At 40.0% G+C, this 21,447-nt stretch overlaps 2 protein-coding genes across 7 annotated transcripts in view; one reads left to right on the top strand and one right to left on the bottom strand.

Annotated features, from left to right (window-relative positions):
- The window catches only part of exosc7 (exosome component 7), a 26,582-nt gene extending 24,053 nt beyond the window's left edge, over positions 1–2,529 (bottom strand). Inside the window, exon 1 of the mRNA XM_043719575.1 lies at positions 2,232–2,529. Coding sequence (XP_043575510.1) covers positions 2,232–2,288 — 57 coding nt within the window. The 5' untranslated portion in view covers positions 2,289–2,529. The remainder of the gene's footprint in view (positions 1–2,231) is intronic.
- A 23-nt stretch (positions 2,530–2,552) lies between these two features.
- The window catches only part of LOC122564528 (palmitoyltransferase ZDHHC3), a 34,188-nt gene continuing 15,293 nt past the window's right edge, over positions 2,553–21,447 (top strand). For 2 of the 6 annotated variants that reach the window (XM_043719569.1, XM_043719573.1), the window contains exons 1-6: positions 2,655–2,981; positions 3,338–3,664; positions 11,295–11,419; positions 13,346–13,442; positions 16,195–16,276; positions 19,025–19,155. In XM_043719569.1, the coding sequence (XP_043575504.1) occupies positions 3,365–3,664; positions 11,295–11,419; positions 13,346–13,442; positions 16,195–16,276; positions 19,025–19,155 (735 nt within the window). In that variant the 5' untranslated portion in view covers positions 2,655–2,981; positions 3,338–3,364. The other 4 variants (XM_043719574.1, XM_043719572.1, XM_043719571.1 and 1 more) reach the window with 3 other exon arrangements.

Here is a 21,447-nt window from a genome sequence, read left to right as displayed (position 1 = left end):
TCTGCTGCCACAAAAACCCCGGTCAGTTCCTCTCACGATGGAGTCCCCTATTACCACGGCTCTGTGCGATGTCCGACTCTTCTGCTCTGTCTCTGCACCAACTTTTGATTGACAGACCTGGCTGCCTTGTGAACTGGCAGTGTCATCAGTCTCTACTGTTTCCAAAAGCTTCAACTTGTTCCTGACAGGTACTTCTCCCGGGGTCTCTTGCACCTGTCTCCTCTCTGCCTTCCTCATCATCTGCTCTCTTCTGGAATGATTGGTGTAATAACCTCGCTGAAGGTCTTTGGATTTGGATACGAGCATAGTTAGTAAGTTTGCAGATGACACCAAAATTGGAGGTGTAGTGGAGCACGAAGAAGGTTACCTCAGATTATAACAGGATCTTGACCAGATGGGCCAATGGGCTGAGAAATGGCAGATGGAGTTTAAATCAGATAAATGCAAGGTGCTGCATTTTGGGAAAGCAAATCTTTGCAGGACTTATATACTTAATGGCAAGGTCCTATTGAATGTTGCTGAACAAAGAGACGTTGGAGTGCAGGTTCATAGCTCCTTGAAAGTGGAGTCGCAGGTAGATAGGATAGTGAAGAAGGCGTTTGGTATGCTTTCTTTTATTGGTCAGAGCACTGAGTACAGGAGTTGGGAGGTCATGTACAGGACATTGGTTAGGCCACTGTTGGAATAGTGTGTGCAATTCTGGTCTCCTTCCTATTGGAAAGATGTTGTGAAACTTGCAAGGGTTCAGAAGAGATTTATAAGGATGTTGCCAGGGTTGGAGAATTTGAGCTACAGGGAGAGGCTGAACAGGCTGGAGCTGTTCTCCCTGGAACGTCGGAGGTTGAGGGGTGACCTTATAGAGGATTACAAAATCATGAGGAGAATGGATAGCATAAATAGACAAAGTCTTTTCCCTGGGATGGGGGAGTCCAGAACTAGAGGGCATAGAGTTATAGAGATGTACAGCATGGAAATAGACCCTTCAGTCCAACCCGTCCATTCTGACCAGTTATCCCAACCCAATCTCGTCCCACATGCCAGCACCTGGCCCATATCCCTCCAAACCCTTCCTATTTGTATACCCATCCAAATGCTTCTTAAATGTTGCAATTGTACCAGCCTCCACCACTTCCTCTGGCAGCTCATTCCATACACGTACCACCCTCTGTGTGAAAAAGTTGCCCCTTAGGTCTCTTTTATATCTTTCCCCTCTCACCCTAAACCTATGCCCTCTAGTTCTGGACTCCCCGACCTCAGGGAAAAGACTTTGCCTATTTACCCTATCCATGCCCCTCAATTTTGTAAACCTCTATAACCCCTCAGCCTCAGACGCTCCAGGGAAAATAGCCCCAGCCTGTTCTGCCTCTCTTAGTAGCTCTAATCCTCTAACCCTGGCAACATCCTTGTAAACCTCTTCTGAACCTTTTCAAGTTTCACAACATGTTTCCGATAGGAAGGAGACCAAAACTGCACGCAATATTCCAACAGTGGCCTAACGAATAACCTGTACAGCCGCAACATGACCTCCCAACTCCTGTACTCAATACTCTGACTAATAAAGGAAAGCATACCAAACTCCTCCTTCACTATCCTATCTACCTGCAACTCTACTTTCAAGGAGCTATGAACCTGCACTCCAAGGTCTCTTTGTTCAGCAACACTCAATAGGACCTTACCATTAAGTGTATAAATTCTGCTAAGATTTGCTTTCCCAAAATGTTTTAGGGTGAATGGGGAAAGATATAAAAGAGACCTAAGCAGCAACTTTTTCACACAGAGGGTGGTATGTGTATGGAATGAGCTGCCAGAGGATGTGGTGGAGGCTGGTATAATTGCAACATTTAAGAGGCATTTGGATGGGTATATGAATAGGAAGGGTTTGGAGGGATATGGCCCAGGTGCTGGCAGGTGGGACTAGATTGGATTGGGATATCTGGTCGGCATGGACGGGTTGGACCGAAGGGTCTGTCTCCATGCTGTACGTCTCTATGACTCAAATTCTCCCCTCATACCTGTGCAATTGCCTTAAAGTTGAGATTGTTGTTTGCATTTGGTGTGTGTCACTTTCAAATTTAACCCTGAATTCAAAGGTTTTGTGACCACTGTCTTGCAGAGAACGTTTTACCATGATATTACTAATTAACCCTGCTTCATTACACAATAGCCGAGAGTGCGGTGCTGGAAAAGGACAGCGGGTCTAGCAGCAGGAGCTTCCCGTTCCTGCCTCCTACCTGAACGCCATGCATCACATAAACCTTCTCCGCCTCGCTCAGCACCACCGTCGCCATTTTGCAATCGCGTCATCACCATGCGACCCGCATGCGCCGACACCACTCCCGCGTCGGCCGACCAACCGTCATTCCCCAAACCGACGGAATTTTATTTTAAAACTCGGGCGGGTCGATTGGGGATCGGCGCCAACCCAACTTTGCCGGGGACTGGAGGTGAAAAGTGAATTAGAACGCCGCCCGATGTGACGACGATGTTGTTATTGTTGTTCACGAGGCGGTTGGTGACCATATTTTGTGACGTTCGGTCGCACCGGACGCCCACGTCAGTTCCGGTTTCTCCCCACAGAATTGGAGGATCGATTTCCGTTTCCGGGTTTCCTCCCCCCGCCCTCTGTTGAGCGTCCACGGTAACGGGTGGCTCAGTTTCCCGAGGGGTAGCTGGCGGCGGCGGTGGTGTGGATGAGGAGAGCAGTGAGAGCCGCACGGAGCGCGGGGGGGGATGGTGTGTGAGCGTCTCCACGGGACCTGCTGGAGTTTCCTCCCGTCACACCCTTCCCCCCCTCCTCCCCCCCTCCCTCTCTCTGGGCCTGACTCTCGGTGTTCATGAAGCCTGAGGCTGGGACTGGCGGCGGCTCCTCCCCAGTGTCCGCCTGAGGGTCCTCCCTCCCTCCGGTTGACTGCCTGCTGTGTGTGTGTGTGTGGGGGGGGAGGAAGGATCCGCCCAAGGGGAGCAACCGGGTTTTTTAACGGGTGAGTGTCTCTCCTCACGTTCAAACCCTTCACTTTTCCAGTCAATTTCCATGTCCGTCCCCAATGGGCACAACCTATATCTTTTTTTTATAAATCTCTCTGTCCCCAAAGTTGTTCTTCCAAGGTAATTTAGTTATTGCCCTTTTCTTTCTGACAGTTAGATTTATATATTGTGACTGAATCTGTATCATACCTGATATTGGGTAGCTTTGTATATAAAAATGTGACTTTTAATGCTGTTCAGCGCCTTTAATGTTTACACGAAGGTATTGTCAAAATTAAGGATCAGTTTTTGAGTTGTCTTTTTAAAGTTGTTTTTTTAAAAATTGAAAGTGCTTTCTTTTCTGCTCGAACAGGTTTAATTATGGACTACTTATTAGATCATGTCATCCACTAATCGAAGCAGGGATATTGAGCGGCGAGCTGAGTACCTGCAAGCTGACCAGTGTTTGCCACCTTCCAGTGATAACTCCATGGATAGGATCTGGTTCATCAAAGATGGCTGTGGTCTGGCCTGTGCCATCGTGACCTGGATGCTGATTTTCTACGCAGAGTTTGTTGTTATTTTTGTCATGCTAGTTCCAGCAAAAGACTTGTTGTACAGTATCATTAATGGAATTATCTTCAATACACTAGCTTTCCTCGCTTTGGCTTCTCACTCCCGAGCAATGCTGACGGATCCTGTAAGTCACTCACTCATAATTATGTTTGTGAATATCAAGAGTTTATCCCATACCATTTTAAACTCTGGTTATCAGTTTGTTCTCATTTCATTAAGAGAATGTGCGAAGTTTGGCTTATTAAATTGCCGTACAAGTAAACATTATGAAACTGCTTCTGACTACAAGCTAAATGCACCATATTGTGTCATACTGAATTGTACAGTCCAGAAACAAGCAATTTTTGGTCTCTGCTGCTAGCTAATTTGGGGTATGGTTGAGACATTACATTTGACTTTCTTTCCTCTGAGATTGATCAGGGGAATGAGGGTAGAGAGAGAACATCAGCTTGTTCCTGTGCCTGCAACTGTTCATTGCTTGGAAATGCATCTTGGGAGAGATCTGACTCTTGTTGTTCATCCACGATATCTTATCAGTGAGGTTGTTATTGCTCTTCCAATGCGAATGGCCCTTGGCAACAAATCAATGAGTGTTAGTGCCTCCAAAAATCTGTCCAAGCAAGTGTCTTAAGAGAGAGGTTAGAAAATACGAACAGAAGAAAATACAAATCTCTGACAGGGTCAAAGAATGACAGGATGTGACTCCGGCCCATTTTTGTATTTCCTGGCTCTTTGAACGAGTTCTCCAATTATTCCCACAGCTCTGGCTCTTTCTCTGTAATCCTACAGAGATTTTTTTTCTTTCACCATACCTATGTGAATCTGCTTTTACCATCCTTTCATGCAGCATGTTCTAAGTAGTATTCAGTGCAGAGAGATAATTCTCTGGTTTTGTCACCTTCCATCCTTGTCCCCAGGTTCTTGACCACCTGCCGTTGGAAACAATTTCTTCCTGTCTAATCCATCAAAATCCTTTCTCATTTTGAATGCCTCTATTAAATCCCTCCTTAATTTTCTCTGTACAGTGAACAGTTGTACTACTACTAGTTTCTCCAACGTAACTAAAGTCCCTCATCCTTAATATTTTAATAATCACCTTGCACCTTCCCTGGGGCTTTGACATTCTAATCTGATGTTCAGACTTGGACATGAAATTCTAGCTAAGATTTAACCAGTGATTTATAAACTTTAGTATAATTACTTCGTCCTCTGTACCTGAACAATCTTGCTGGCTTTCTACTTCCTCCTTCTGTTTTACTTTCTAGTTGTGGTTTTCAATCCACCTGGACTGGGTTTCTTTTAAGCTCATTAGAATCCATTCACAGCTGAGTGTTTTTTTCCATTTGTTAAATTCAAGATGTAAATCTTTTCAAAAAGCTTTGTACACATATTTATCCTAGCTGAATTAATGTCAACAAATGTGATCTTCATTTATATATACAGTATAGAAAATGCCTTCGAGGCATCTTGCAGAACGCAATCCGACAAAAATGGAGTCTGAGCTTCCTGAGCTGGGGTGGCAGTGAGCTAGTAATTTCACTGCACTAGTACTCCATAGCTCAGACTCGCGTTCTGGGAGCATTAAAGAATTCTGTTGGATTCAAAACATTAACTCTGTTTCTCTCTCCACAGATACTGCCAGACCTGCTGAGTTTCTCCACCTTTGTTTTATTTCTGGGAACATGGATTTGAATTTCACAATGACAAGTTGTGAAATTTGGACTAAATAAAATTTTAGATCTGAGATTAAACGTGAGTCTAATGGCAAGCATGTAACTTTTATTGTAAAAACCCAAAGGGTTCGTTCACTGATGCCCTTTATGGAAGGAAATCTGCCATCTTTACCCAGATTGGCCCAAATGTGACTCCAGACTCCACAGCAATTTAATTGACTCTCATTTGCCCTGTGAAATAACCTAGCAAAGCACTCAGTTCAAGGGCAGTAAGGGATGAGTTATAAATGCTGTCCCAACTAGTGATGACATATTAGGACCAAATTATCTTTAAAAGCTATTTGGGAGGGATTGATCAAAGGTAGCATATGGGAGGATCTAAAAGAAGTTGAAGAGGCATTGTTTAAGTGTTATTGAAATCAAAGCAGAGTGATGTTTTGGTGAGGACCTTTAGATTGGGGGAGGTTTAGCGCTTGGTGTGTGCAAGAATATGCAAGTTTTAAAATGGAAGCATTGAGGGCTTCAATGTAGGTCAACAATCACACTGCTGCTGTAAGAGAGAGCATCAATAAGAGTTGGGCATGACTAGCAAAGCTTTGAGGGAGCTGAAGACAGTGGAGGGAAGAGAGTACTGGAACAGACAAGTCAGGTGTTTACAAGGGCATGGAAGGAGGTTTCAACAGTATGTAGGCTGAAACAGGGCGGTAGTGAGGTCTGTGATGGAGGGGAAACGAAGTTCCATTCTCATTTTGGAGTTGAATAGGGTGTGATGGTAGCAAGTGAGTGGAGCATGGAGTCTGTTTTAATGGTACAGGAATTATAGTGAGAACAATCTCGAGCAGCAACCTAGACTTGGAAAGGATTTCATTTCATTCTCATCTTTTTGAGATATCCAATTACTTTACTACTCTTTCAAAGTCTGATTTTGGTTCGGTGTATTTTATCTGAGAAATCCTCTTAGTAATAGAATCCTTACAGTGTAGACAGAGGCCATTTGGCCCACTGCTGCAACAACCCTCCAAAAAGTATCCCACCCAGACCAACCCCATCCCCATACACCTGTAACCCAATAGAAATAATCCAAGCAGCATAAATGTAGATACCATTATTACCAACTGACCAATTAGAAGACAATATGCTGTGTTTTTTCCTATTCTGGGAGCTACCACTCTCTCTGGGGTATGTGCTTCATATGCCCTATAGGTTACTTCATTATGATCTCTAATCATCCACTTTACAGGAGCAATGGGTTCACAGAAAAATCAATGAACTCACCGATGCACAGGACGAGGGGACAGAATGCAACTATCTATCTGGTCAGATATATTTTAAGTCCATGGTTTAGTCACAAATTTAAACAATGCAGTTTGGTGGAAAAGATAAGCATGTATAGGACCTAAAGGTTCATAACCTATAGCAGCATTTAACAAATTAACTCAATAACATAAAACCTTTAATCATTGAGAAAAACTTGCGTTTAACAAACATTAGTATCAATTACAGTTTTGTAGACTGTGCTTGTGCAGTCTCTGGTAACTGTATTAATTACAAAGATATACTTTAACTGGAACAGACAACTACCACAGGGTTTTAAAAAAATTATCAAAGTGCAATGTATGCTCAAGTTGGAGTAAGACAAATGCAAGTCAGCTGATTTCAGCCATGTCAGAAGTCAGGGCATAGTGTTGTAGTTTATCTTGAGCTCTCTACGGAAACAAAACTAGCTAGTCCACTCTGGCTTCTAACTCATGACCTCTTGCAGTTCTTATATATGTGACTTCTATTTTGTCTTCAGCCTCCTTCCCGCACCACCAGCCTATTAGCCTCCAGTCTTAGTCTGGCTCAGTGGCCTGCTTTTGCTCAATGTTGAAAGTGCTGTATAGATCATGTTGTTAGGGATTACTTGTACATAAGTGTTTTACCAGAAGGTGTCCAGCCCCCCGTGTTTTAAAAAAAAACAAGGTGTTTATGTCTTTTGAAGAGAAGAACAAATGAGCAGCACAAAGCAATGGTTTGTCCCTCTTGGTGGTTCTTGGCTGCTTCATGATGGGAAGGATTTTTATTCTTGCCCCCGATGTTTGTGTGTGATGTGCATAATATTGCAGATTTATCAAGTGAAAGTGCACACTGAGAATAGTTGAGTGTGGATGTTGGGCGACACCTAAAAACAAAGAGGATTTACTTTATCTCCTGGGAGCTAGATAAAGTTGAGACAACATTTTTGTGCTGTTGAATCACTTTATTTTTTTCTGTACTAAAATAACAGGAAGTAATGTTTGTTTTTTTTAATCTACAAGGTAAAGATGTATCCATCTTTGTTGACAATGTGTAGATTTTCTGTCTTGCCTGTCACCGTCCACATTCAATAGTCACTGCTGTGGCCAAACTTCGTCTTGCTGAATCTGAGAGGAACAATAATTTCCTTTCAGGCCCTGCTTGCCCACCATCACTGATTTTAAAAAAAAATTGAAATCAAGAAATCTATGTGAAGAGGAATAATTAATTCAGGCTGATGTAGCGCTTCAGCCTTTGCTTTTCCATTGAACACATCTATTTTAAAGTTCCTGGGTGTTTTCTGGTAATATCAGGTGTTTGTGCCCCTCAGACAGGAGTTTGTTAACTTTGCAAGATGTGGCCTGTAGTAATTTAAAGGTGTTCTCATTTTAGTGCATGTTTGTTCAGTGATCAGAATAAATAAGCCTGATTTAAATTATAACATGTGACCTGTATAATTGAAAAATAGTTTTTTATAAATAAAAATATAGTATGCAGTTGTATATGTGCTATGTTTAGGGATATTTTCCCAGTCAACTTGTTCAGATGATATTACGCACTGCTAGAGTAAGTGGGACTTGAATTTAGACCTCCTAACTCAAGTAGACAAACTACCAGTCTGACACAATCTTTCTCAGCTATTTGGATTAAAATAGAACAAAATAAGCTTAATATGATAAATTAGAGAAGCTTGGATTGTTAAAGACTATAAAATGTTTAGGGAGGTATTAAATTAGAATCAGATAACCTTGAGGACAATGGTAATTGCATTTAGACCTGAACAAAGCTGATTTGGTGTGATTTTAGAAAGTATTAATTTTCAATCTGTATTGCCCAGATCTTCAGAGCAATGTAAAGACTATAGGGTCATATTTATGCTTGCTTTAACTGGCATGCTTGATGTTGCTGCGTCTATGCAGCTTTCAGTTAAGTTAGCTGAGAGTCCAGCTGTTGAAAGCAGAGATTGCAGGGTGAGGAAAAGACAAAACTTCAGAATGACCACTTTAGAATTACTTACACTAAAATCTGTTGTAATTTGCTGTGTTGCTCAATTCTCGCATGCAACCAAATTGTTGCAAGGGAATCGTCTCATTGCCTTTGAACAGTCATTGTTGAACTGCTGGGATCTGCACAAGCTATCTTATAACCAGAAGCTCAGATTTTTATTGTATAAATAATTTAGATTATTGGAACACTGAATGATAACAGTGGCTCTTGCGTACTGCTAAATACAGCACTCCACAGATGCAACAGTAATTATTATTCAAGCAAAGTAAGATTGCAATATCTAGGGCACTAGCAGATTGCCTTTGAAAGTCTGGGTATAGAATACCAGCAATATGACATTTAGCTATTCTATCCAGTTTTTTTAAAGGTCACAGCATTTAGCACAGAGTAAGCAGATAGTAATCCAACATATACTTTGTACTTAAAACCAGGTTAAATACAGGAAAACAATCTCCTGGGTTTGCTTAAGCAAAATATGTCTCCTCTGCCAATTTATTTAAATTGCTTGATGTCAAGGGGTCAATTTGTTTTTGAACTAGTGAAGTCTACATTATATGATGGACTTTTGTAGCATGTGTTGTCTTGCTATGTTTTTTAATCTTCCCTTCTCTCTCCTCCCTCTTCCACCTCCCCCAAAATACTGATCATGTTTCAAGCAAGATTGTATTTTCAGCTGTCAAGATGACCATTTTCCATGGTATCCCGTAAGATATATTGTCAGTAACAAAACATGGCTGAACCTAATCCTTTGTCACCTTCTGGCCACCTGTGCTTGCAAAAATGCATTATTGAATAGCAATTAGCTATTAACTTAACACCAGACTTGGCATTGGATCTAGTGCCGCCTTTAATTTTTTATTCAGTCATTAACAGGATGTAAGGTTAGCATTTGTTGCCTATCCCAAATTGCCTTTGAAATTAGTGATGAGCCACTGCCTTCTACTGTTGCAGTCCATCTGGTGTAGATGCATTCAGTGTTGTGAGGAGGGAGTTCCAGGAATTTGACTGGTAACAGTGAAGGAACAGCAATATAGTTCCAAGTCCAGATAGTGTGTAGCTAGGATGGGAAGTTGCAAGTGGTGATTGTTCCATGTGGTGCTGCTTTTGTCCGTTTTAGGCATTAGATGTGGGTTTAAGTGCTGCCAAAGAATATGTTGGGCCCAGCTGCAGTGCATCTTGAAGTTGGTACATGTTGTGACTGTAGTGCTTTGGTGCAGAGAGTGAATGTTTAAGGTGATGGTTGCAGTGCTCCTGAAGTAACTGCTTTGTCCTGGATAATGTTAAGTTGGCTGAACAATGTTGGAGTTGCACTTATTCAGCCAAGTGGACCATATTCCATCACTTTCTTGTCCCTTATAAAATATGATAAAACATTGGGGAGCTCTGAAGTAAGTTGTTCAGGAAAGAATACCTAGCCTCTGGTTATTTATTATTGCAGCCAGTGTAAATGCTGTTGAACCTGAAGGAGATAAGTGTAGATCTTTCTTGTACATCGACAATGCAAAGCACTTGTTTGGAAAAAATTTAACTTGCCACAAGCTGGAATGTTGTCCAGGTCTCCTTGCATGTTGATGCAGAATCATTATAGTAGACTTTATTACTATTAGGTATGTTGTATTTTCCTGTGCAGCATTTGGAGCATCGTTTTCTCTATCCACATTGTGAAATTGGATTGTCTAATGATTCTGGCGACATCAAATGTCTGCATTAATAAGTGTTTCCCCAGTGAGTTGTTTACATTTTTTCAGTTAAGAGAAACCCAGTTTGAATTAACAATACTTAAGATATTTTCCATTTAAAGTATCTGGCTGATTTGAACAATAAAGCCATATTCACTAAATTGATATCTTGGCAGTTAGGTACATTTAGGTCACTAAACCTTTCATTCTACAAGAACATAAAAACTTTAAACCCCAAACCACAAAGGCATTGAAATAAATGTCATGTGCATACAATTCCTCCCCTTGGTTCTCAGTCAGCTTTTTAACAAAACCTAAATCTTGGCTGATCCTGTTCCATTTTTGTCTAAAGTACATGAAGTTTGCACAAACTGTAAACCTGCTTTTCTTAACTCTGTTTTGTGGGCAATAAGGTGGCAGATGAAGTTTAATATGGGGAAGTGAGACCTTATGGCTTTAAGAACAGAACCTCAATTCACCCACCCCAGATTTTTAAGGAGGTGAAAGGTTATTGAGTAAGTGGGAATGTAGATTTGAAGTTACGATCAGATCAGCAATGATCCATCTTATTCAGTGGCAGAGCAGGCTGGAGGGGCCAAGTGGCCTACTCCATCTTCATTTACTTCTGCAAGAAAACTGTTACGATGCATGTTCACCAAACAATTAGGAAGCCAATTATCATTTATTGCTTGATTTTTTTTTTAGCCCCTCTCCACCACCACCCAATCTAAACAGCTGTTCAATTTGGATGGAAATCAGTATCTTGGAGACATGGTTTTTTTTGTTGAAAGTTAAGGGCATATTGTAATAAAGTCTAAGTAGGTCAACTGTAGCTTATACATCAACAGCCTTGTGAAATCTAAAACTTTTACCTTAATAAATTCTTCAGTTGAACAGGAAATTAATGTTCTGCAGTTGCTTTGTGTATTGTGAGATCTTGAGTCATGTTAATTTTGTAAGTGATTTTTAATCTGTTTTCCTCCAGCACCAGTTTTACACTCATTATATTACTTGCAGTGTTTCAGCACAAATAAGTGTTTCATGTTCAAAGCTGGAACTCAACAAGGTACCAGATACTTTGTGCTCACAAACTATGATGCTCTTATTTATTGTTTGGCAGGGTGCAGTACCAAAGGGGAATGCCACTAAAGAGTTCATTGAAAGTTTACAGTTGAAGCCGGGCCAAGTGGTATACAAATGCCCCAAGTGCTGCAGCATCAAGCCAGAGCGAGCACATCATTGCAGGTAACAAACGATATCAAAATGCTGAACTCCAAACACTGGTTTCTCTTCTGAAATATTCCTATGTTTATCACTTTTAAAATGGGTAGAACAAGATTTACTCAAGTCAATTTAAGATCAATATTTCCAAGGAACAGGTTTCAAGGAGCAAAAAACAGAATAGCGTAAGAGCAGGCCCTTCAGCCCATCAAGACTGGGACACGTGATCTCTTTCTAAAGTAAAAAATCTTTTATCTTTATGCTGTCTATATCCCTGTATTCCTGTCTGTTAATGTATCTGTCAGGATGCCTCTTAATCATTGTGATTGTATCAGCTTCCACCACCACCTGTACAAACAAAACTCCCGCATCTCCTTTAAATGTTTTGCCTTTTACCTTAAACCTGTGTCCCCTAGTAATTGACATTTCTATCCTGGGAAAAAGTCTGATTGTGCCCTTCGTCATGTTTATAAACTTCAGTCAGCTTGCCCCCTCTTTTGACATTCAAGTGAAAACAAATCAAGTTTGTCCAATCTCTCTTCATGGCTAATACCCTCCAAGCCAGTCAACATCCTAGCTAACAGTTTGTTTCCTCTCTCAAGCCTCCATCCTACTGCTAGTGTAGCAACCAGAACTGTATACAATATTCCAAATGTGGCCTACCTAAAGTTCTGTGTAGCTGCAACTTGACTTATCAAATTTTATATTCTGTGCCTGACTAATGAAAGCAAGCCTGCCGTACGCCTTATTGACCATCCTATCCACTGTGTTGCCATTTTCAAGGAACTGCGGACTGATATGCATGGATCCCTCTGTACATTAATGCTATTAAGGGTTCTGCCATTCACTGTATAAAACCAGTGATCTTATTACTTCACAATAATGACATTGCACTTTTTCTTGTTGAATATTAGGATCTGTTCTTTTTCTAAAAAAAAACCTCAAGAAATACCAAAATTAAGTTGTATAAAGGCAGAACATCTGATCTGTACAGAATAAACCTTTCAGCATAACAAATATTGTTGGTCCTTTTAAGTGCCAATTATAGCAAACAACGCTAACTTTTTAAACTTTGAAAAATATTTGACATTTCTGAACACAATGGCTATAAATAAATGCAAATAAGTACAACTGTGACCAACTAAATAGTTTAAATCAACAGAATTTTCTCCTTAAATAAGCTACATTAATTTGCTAATTCTTCATGACATATATTCATTGTTGTTTACCAATTATCCTTTTAAGTGCTAGGGCTCAGGAAAATGTTCTTCCTTGAAATATGTTTGCTGTGGTAAAATTTCCACTGGCTTGACCCTTTAAGAAATTTGATTTAGAATCCTTGACTTAGCAGAAAAGCTACTGCGAGCACTAAGAATTAGGAAATTTTCCATTGCCTTCCATTCTCTGGGCCACAGTGACAAGTTAGCTGTCGTCTACCTCGGCTGGTTTGGGAATCAAATCTATGCTGTTGGCATTATTCTGAACTGCACTAGCGATCTAAACAACTGAGTTAATCAACCCCTGTGTCAGTAAGATACTCTGAAGAAAATGTTGTATAGATAATTGGAGAGAATTCATGTTTATGAAATTTAGTTGTCCCAACAATGCAACGGAATTTGGAATGCAGCTGTTTTATGTTCAGCAACCCTGTCTTGCTGCCAATTTGGCAACACCCATTCTGCTCAACAACAACCAGAGTACATAGGAAGAATGAGATGAATCAGAATAAGTTGAAATATCGTCTAGAAGATTGACCTTTATGCTATTTTTAATGTAGACTTAGGCAAGAGTGGGAATAAGTGTTTTCTAGATGAAGTATACGCTAAGCTTTTTAAAAATGTCACCTCTAGTTTGGGATTACTGGAATAATGGGTATTACAATCGTTACTGTGTAGCTTGCTATAAAAAAATCTGAAGAAGTTACTGGAGTTCTTTTTAAATACATTCCAGTGTATGCAAGAGATGTATTCGAAAGATGGATCACCACTGCCCATGGGTTAACAACTGTGTGGGAGAGAATAACCAGAAATACTTTGTGTTGTTTACAGTAAGTACTGCTAATAGTGTGTTTGCAATACTTAGATGCAGCCAAAATCATCTTGAAACAAAAGTTGTGCTGAAACAAAAACGAAGTGCTGGAAAAACGCCACAGGTTTGGCAGCATCTGTGGAGAGAGAACTAAAGTTAAAGTTTCAAGTCCAGTATGACTTTTATCTGGAATTCATACTGACTCATACTAGACTCAAAACATTAACTCTGTATCTCTCTCCACAAATGCTACTAGACCCGCTGAATTTCTCTAGCCTTTTGTTTTTATTTTGGATTTTCATTATTGCAGTATTTTGCGTTACATAGACTGTGATGAGTTTGGTTTTCATATTTTTAGTTTGGTGGCATTGTGAACTCAGTTGCATCACCTGAGCCAGACTGAATATAATATTTAGGCAATCAAATGTGCAATGTATGTGTTTTACTCCACATCTTAACTACAATGGAACATTCTGCACTGCTTGCTTCATAAGAGTGTGCAGTGAGACTACTGCTCTGTACATGCAAGATCCCAGCAGCTCTCATTGTAATAGCTAGGGCATCTGTATACTGCAAGTCCCATCTGATTAGTATCACTTCAGTAGTATATAAACCAATTGGACATGCTGAGCAATTTCTCCTGGATAAAATGTAATATGTATTCACATTTCACAAGTCGAAGACTAAGAATGGGTAGGAGATTCTAACCACCTATTTGTTAACTCCAATAGTTGTGGTTTCCAATGTAAGGAGGAAATAAATTTCTTAAATTACATCTGGGAGAGCTATTAGCCAATAGTCTTAATGTAAAAAGGAAGAGGCAGTTCTGGACCTAATATTTGGAAATTAATCTGGGTGAGTGGAAGACATTGGTAAGGGAGCATTCTGGAAATAGTCACTATAAACTTTAGCCCATTATAGCAAACAACGCTAACTTTTTAAACTTTGAAAAATATTTGACATTTCTGAACACAATGACTATAAATAAATGCAAATAAGTACAACTGTCACCTGTGACCAACTAAATAGTTTAAATCAACAGAATTTTCTCCATAAATAAACTGCATTAATTTACTAATTCTTCATGACATATATTCATTGTTGTTTACCAATTATCTTAGCAAAATCATAATAGGACCAGGGTTTTGGGAGGGGGGGGGGCGCAGTGGAGGAGGAGGAGGGATAGTTTTAAACTGGGAAAAGCTACTGCTAAGATAAACATTTAACCCAAGTGGACTGGGAACAGTACTACTTGCAGAGAAGTGTCTGCAATGGGTGGCTTTTAAGAGGAAACAGTGAAGAATCCAGGGCAAACATAACCATGTTCCCATAAACGGTGGGACCAGGACAATACTGGATCTACGTGGCCATAAATGTGAGACTTATTACGCCTCATTGGGGTGATGTGTCGGAAATGAGGACCTGCTATTCCAGGAGTTATCATGAAAAGTTGTGTTTTTTTAAAATATGCACAATTTACTGTTTTTTTTTAATCCAAGTTGACAAAGCTCAGACCAGGTTTCAGTATTTAACAATGGTTATTTATTGCAAAGAAAGAGATTCTAATTACACTAATAATTATGAATTATTGGCCTGCAGATGTAGCTCTGCTTACTAAAACTTTGATGCCCTTATAAGCTCCTATGCCGCATGAAAACACAGGCAGGGAAGAACATGGAGGTTATGGGCAGGGGGAAGGACTAGATCAATGGTTCCTGTCCACAGGATTCACTTAAATTGTCCTTTTTGACTGTTAAGATGTTTGTTCCTTCATTCTTGTTCTGCAGATGCTTCCACTTGCTGGAGGCATAGTGCGATTGGTTTGCAACTTATTATAGTCCCTGACATAGTGGTTAAGAACCATCGTTTACAGCAACTATAGAGGGAGAAGTTAACTGGCTACCTTCAGGTTTAAGGTGGTTTTTAATTTTGCAAAAAGTGAGTGCTTCTGCCCTCCAGAAGTCCAATGGATGCTGCCTATCTTGTTCACACCCTTTGGCTGGTCACTTACTTGGGGGCCAATTGCATAACTTGTTGGCAGGCATACAGCCTTTGTCATCAATAACAGGTCCTAGTCTGCAGACCAAGCAGCTACGTATTGGTGGCTGAACCTCTCCATACAAAACTTCTTGGCCCAAAAATGTGCAAAGAAGAATTGTATTGCTGCTTGAACAAGCCACTGTGTAGAGTATCAGGTTTCTTGATTTTAAACAAGTGTAGTGATGCAGAGATCCTTCAACGATCCTTGCTTTTAAAACAGTCCATTTCAGTCTGCAATCAGGAACACAGAATAAAGATAGTCTCCACAAGATGAACAAAAAAAAGATGAAGGCAGATACCAGAAGCTCAATAAACCAGAGTCCAGTGAGGAGTATAAAAATGCGCAAGGGGAATTTAAAAAGGAAATGAGGAAAATTGTGTCTGAGAAAGCATTAGCATATAAAACAAAAGAAAAGGGTTTTTAAAAAAAAAGTAGGGACCAAAAAGGTAATATGTGGGTGGGGGGGGGGGGGGGGAAGGACCTGGAAGGGATTGGAACTGTCCTCCATAACTACTTTTTGTATTGGTCTTCACAGTGGAAAAGGGTGACATAGATATTGGGCATTATTGTTGTTTGCCTTTTTCTTTGTTTTGTGGCATCACTTGACCTAGTTTTGTACCTGTACTCTTTCCTCATGGTCATGCACTATTAACAATTTGTGTGGCATTTAACTTTTAGTTGTGATTCAAATTTAACTGAATTACTGAAAAAGTCTTGTTCTTTATTTCAGATGTACATAGCTTTGATATCACTACATGCCCTTATCATGGTTTGCTTTCACTTTCTGTATTGCTTTGAAGAAGAGTGGACAAGTAAGTATCATTCAGAAACTTCAATTCTGTTTTTGTAAATTAAATTTAACTTAATGAACACAAAGATGCCCACCAAGGATCATTTGGTTTAAAAAAAACTTTATAATTTGTGTTTTCCTACTGTGACATAATTTTATGCTGAAATATAGGGTGTTTGTAATTGGGAAAAGGGCAAGTAAAGAACCATATTTTAAATATGTCATATATACTTATGTATAGATCGATCACATGTGTAAGTTGACCCCTTATTTCTGGCCAAAAACTCTTGTATTTTCCATATCTTGCATATGTCAACCCTAATATATTGCATTAAATTGCATTCGTTCATACCGGTAACACTATTCATTGCTCTTTGTTTACGATATCGCATCTCCATTCATTCATTCATAACTCTACTTACCACACTTAGTTTACTACAGCACATTTTGATTGATTCATTCATTCATTTAGACCGGTACTAAGTCTATCAGTACTTATCATGCTTTGTTCACCATACATCCAAAAGTTAATATTGTTAAAAAATGCAGCATGAATTTCAGCTCCTCAAAACTTGTACCTCTGTATTAGTTGACCTCCTAATTTCAGTTTTAAAAAGCTGTCTTCAAAATTCGACCTAAACACGAGTATACACAGTATATTTTTATGACTGACATAGTGACTTATTGATTAGCATTGCTACCTCAGGGACGCGAGTTCGATTCCTGTCTTGGATGACTGTCCATGTGAAGTTAGCATATTCTCCCTGTCTCTCCGTGGGTTTCCTCAAGATGTTCCAGTTTCCTCTCTGTTCAAAGATGTGTAGGTTAGGTGGATTGACCATGGGAAATGTGGGCTTGCATGAAAAGGATAGGGGGTTAAGTTTGGGATGTTGTTCGAATGGTCAGGGTAGACTCAATGGGCTATACAGATTCTAATAAAAAAATTATATAGGTTGTCCCCTGCACCCTGGCATAAATTTATAATATCTGTGTAAAGCTTACACTTATGGGAGACTTAAGCTGCTTCTGATTCAGCCTTGTGTGCAGCCAAGATAGGATGATTTTCAGTTATCAGATTGGTCCAGGTTGGGGTTTTACTACACTCTGCAGACTGAAACTGCCGGTGGTGGGGTGATGCCAGTGAGGGGAAGGGAAGTAGTGTCTCATTTCATAACTGGCAGTATCCTCTATCTTAATTGTCATTTTTATTTTGCAATGTAAATATGGCTGTACCTTAGTGCTCAATTTAAGTATGATATATTAATTGAGACTCATCCATTCCAAAGAAAATATGTTTATGTATATATAGAAAAGTTTGATAATAGTGTAGCTCTGCCCATGGATAAATCTTTAGTCTGAAGCATTAACCACCTGTTCCATTTTCATTTGTTGATTCTCTTGTTTTCTGTTTTTGCAAAATATGCTGTCCTCTTTGAGACATCTGTTCGAAAGAGAATGGAGGTTGAGTGGAAATCAGGGCACTCCCTTCCCAGATCCCTTTTCTGAAGCAGCCTCAATGATTCTGATTTAACTGTATAGCCCATCTGTTGCAGCAGTTTGAGTACCACATCTATTGTCATGCGATAGCATCCCTTTTGTCATTTAACCCTGCCTTCTACCTTATTGGCAGACATTCTCTTTTGTTCATAGCTGCCCCATTTTACCTGCTTTACCCTTTCCCTGCCACTCTGCTTAACATCTGTTACTTGTATAGAGGCTTCTAATTTTAATGGATGGGTCACAGAGCTGAAATGCTAATTGTCTTTCTCTCTCTGCTTACAGATACTGCCTGATCATCTGAGTATTTCCAGCAGTAACCTCTGCCCCCAGGGGTGTGGTTGTGCCATCAGGCATGCAATTGTTTATAGTGCTCCCATTCAATGAAGATTTGTTAAACATGATCCAAAAGGCATTGTGAAATGTTAAAAGAATGTTAATGGTTTGGCTGTTGAACTTTCATTGTTTTTTGTTAGAGATTGTTGGAAAAACAAGAAATTGGATGGAAATGTCTGCTTTGCTGTTTAATTTAAGAATGCTACTTCTGATTTGATGTTGTAGTATTTCTGGTTGTTTTGCCTGTTAAGGTAATTAAAATCCACTGAACAGTTTGTCCCTCTACAACAGGCAGAAGTGATTTTTCAAAGCAATAAAGTCTTCAGATATGTGTATTCTAAAAGTAATAACCAAATGCTACCAATACTTCATAATTCGATATTTTCCCTGACCATATAAAACTTTCATACGGTCTTTCTTAAAATGGAACTTATTTATTTTCAGTCAAGCCTGTGAATGAATGCAGGTTGTGTGCATTCGTCATCAGCAGTCACTCGCTAACCAGTATGATTGCCTGTGATGTTGTGTGTGTCATGGGTTCTTGTGTGGCTGACGTGTCTGATACTAGGGCCACATCTCCAACCTGTTTCTGGTGGTGGAATTGGGCCTTGGCCTTGAGATAGCATTCTCCAGTTGCTTTATCATGCTTCCCCTTGCTGACAGGGTTTCTCAAAGAAATGACTCCCCTCATGTAGGAGGTTCCTCCAATTGGTTTCTTCTGAATGAGGGTCCCTTGTGTGTTGACGTCTATGTTGCATTGCTTGAAGAAAACCTTCAGGGAGTCATTGAGAATTGTCATTCTCATTTGAGTGTCTTCCTTGAGCTGGGCAAAGATGGGCTTTGGCAGATGGCACTGCATCTGAAGCATGTGGTTGGCCTGACATGGTATATGTGGTACTTTGTGTTTGACATTAGTTTGTTCTATCTGTTTTCTTAGAATGCAGCTCATTCTCGCCACCATCCACAGTGATACTTCTCATTCTACTGTGCTTTGAGGGTCTTCTGTTCCTTATTTTCACAGCCGTCATGTTTGGCACCCAAGTACATTCTATCTGCTCAGATGAAACGGTGAGTACTTAATGTTTTCACTCCATACATATCAAAAGCATTCATTATTTATATTATTAAAGTCCCAGGAATAAGTGAAACAACCCACCCAGTCGCTTGCTTATTATACATAGACTGTTATTAAGGGGCAGGCACCTAGTGAAATGCTTTCTCCTTGGAAGAGTGAGAGACCTGGAGTGCAGTGTGAGAGCTGAGGAAGGAAAAAGGGAATTTTAAAACAAAAACTCGCATTTGTCTGTCTAAAAGCCAGCCACGGCACTTAATGCCTCTTGAAAATTCCTGCAGCCACCTTGTGCATATCAAAGTCTGTACAAGCAGCAGTGAGGTAAATGGATTAATTAATCTGTTTTGCTTGGGAATGCTTCCCTGCTCTTCAAATTGTTTCCATTTGCCAATGTGAGGCTTTTTAATAATTGGAGAATGGGTCCTCTTAAGTTTCTGCATCTGCTTACAGATTCAAATCACATGGGAAGCATCAGGGTGCATCAAGCTTCCTATTGAGCCACTGTGCTTCAAAGTCCTCCCTTTTCCCATTTTCATGATGAGTATGGTTTCACTAATATTAGGATAGCTTCCTACTTTGATCAAATGCCCATTTTTTCTTTTACATGTGAACTCCGAGAACCATCCAATGTGAGAAACGAATATTGCAGCTGAATGTGACCCTTTTTATGATGAGAGTGACTGGAAAGCAGCCTTTTGTTTCTTTCTCAAATCCCACCCCTGTAAGACTGGGAGAGATTCCTGGTCAGCATGCGATGTTGGAGCCTCTAACCGTCACTTCTGACAATATCCATATTCCTAGGCTGCAACAGACATGTGAAAGTACATGTTCTCCGAGCAACTCAAACGTTCTGTGAACCATAGTGCACTACCACCACCATCACAGTTGGCTTTCGACCAGGGAATGCAGTTAGTTTGAGACTTCCATTAGTCTGTTGCGATTGTATTTATAGGTTGTAAACTTATTGTAGTCAGATATGGGGTGAGAAGCATGCCTTGATGTGGGCTGCAATTTTTGTTTAAAGTTTCACTTGGTGACTGTTTCAATGTTCAACAAAATGATTCTTGGTGTCACACAAGTAAATTTAAATTTGGATTTTCTCTTACTGTTGTGTTCCCAACAAATTGGCCAAACTTTAAAAATAGGTGCTGCTTCTTTCATCAGGGCTGTAGATTTGAACTCCTCACAATTGAATGCTAGCAGTAGTGATGCATATAAACTAATTAGTCAGCACCAACTTCCAAGAAAGTGATTGTTCAGGCAGTATTCATCATTTATTTTGCTTGAAATGAATGTCAAAATCCCAGCATTCAAATCATTGTCATGAGAGACGACCCATGCAAAATAGGTGTCTGAATGGTTGCGTTTTTCAGTTAGTCTTGTGGCGGAGTTGTTTATCAAACTGAGGGCTGTGTATGTCTACTGTGTTATGAAAATTCCCAGGCAGCAGGAAGTATGGCCAACCCAAGAGTGAGTTTCCTTCTTGCCATGCGCCAACCAAAATGTTCAAGATGCTGCATGGAGCACCTGCACTGTAATTTGTAAGGGCTTTTGCCCATCAGCCCATACTGCTCTAGATCCATTGCCACTTAAATTAAAACTACTCAAATGCGTTATCATGTCTGTGGTCAACTGACACAGGAGTCTTTAATTCAATTGATCTAGCCAGGATTTGTATCCAGGTTCTGAAAAGGTTTGAATCTCACCCACTGCACAGCCCAGTAGCATGTTTTTTTAGTTAAATCATTTTGATTATATTCCAAGGATTTGAATATGTATCTGTTCACGAAAAATAACCACCAATGAGTCCCAATGAAAGTTGATCAATTAATTTAGGGTAACTAAGCAGATTTTTCGCAGTGACCATTTTTTTCCCCTTACCGGCCATGGGGTATATAAATCTGATTTGCAATTCCAGATTTCTGAACAAAAAGGCTCAAACATCATGGTGAGCACTATAATAGAAAATCCATCTATCTTCTAAGTGCAATGTCCTCCTTGTGCACAGTGTTTTCCATTCAAAAAATAGTGGTGATTAGCCCAGTAGTGCAAGCAAGTGGGGGTTCATTGTTTTAGAATGGGTTTAAAGCTTTGGGATTAGTTATTCTTGCAGTTTGTCTGTCTTTGAGTTGTTTGTAGATGCCAGAACTAATGTATAAATGCATGCTCGCGTGTGATGGACTTTAGTTAAGCCTTTTGCCAAGTTTCCAAATGTTAGACTGATTAAAGTTAGATCACATTGGATTCAGGGAGAGCTTGCTAATTGAAGATAAAATTAACTTAAGGTA

This window comes from Chiloscyllium plagiosum, chromosome 29 (assembly GCF_004010195.1).
Source record: "Chiloscyllium plagiosum isolate BGI_BamShark_2017 chromosome 29, ASM401019v2, whole genome shotgun sequence".
NCBI classification, from domain to species: domain Eukaryota; kingdom Metazoa; phylum Chordata; class Chondrichthyes; order Orectolobiformes; family Hemiscylliidae; genus Chiloscyllium; species Chiloscyllium plagiosum.
Note: the sequence above shows the minus strand (reverse complement) of the source record. Positions and strands in the feature narration are given on the sequence as shown.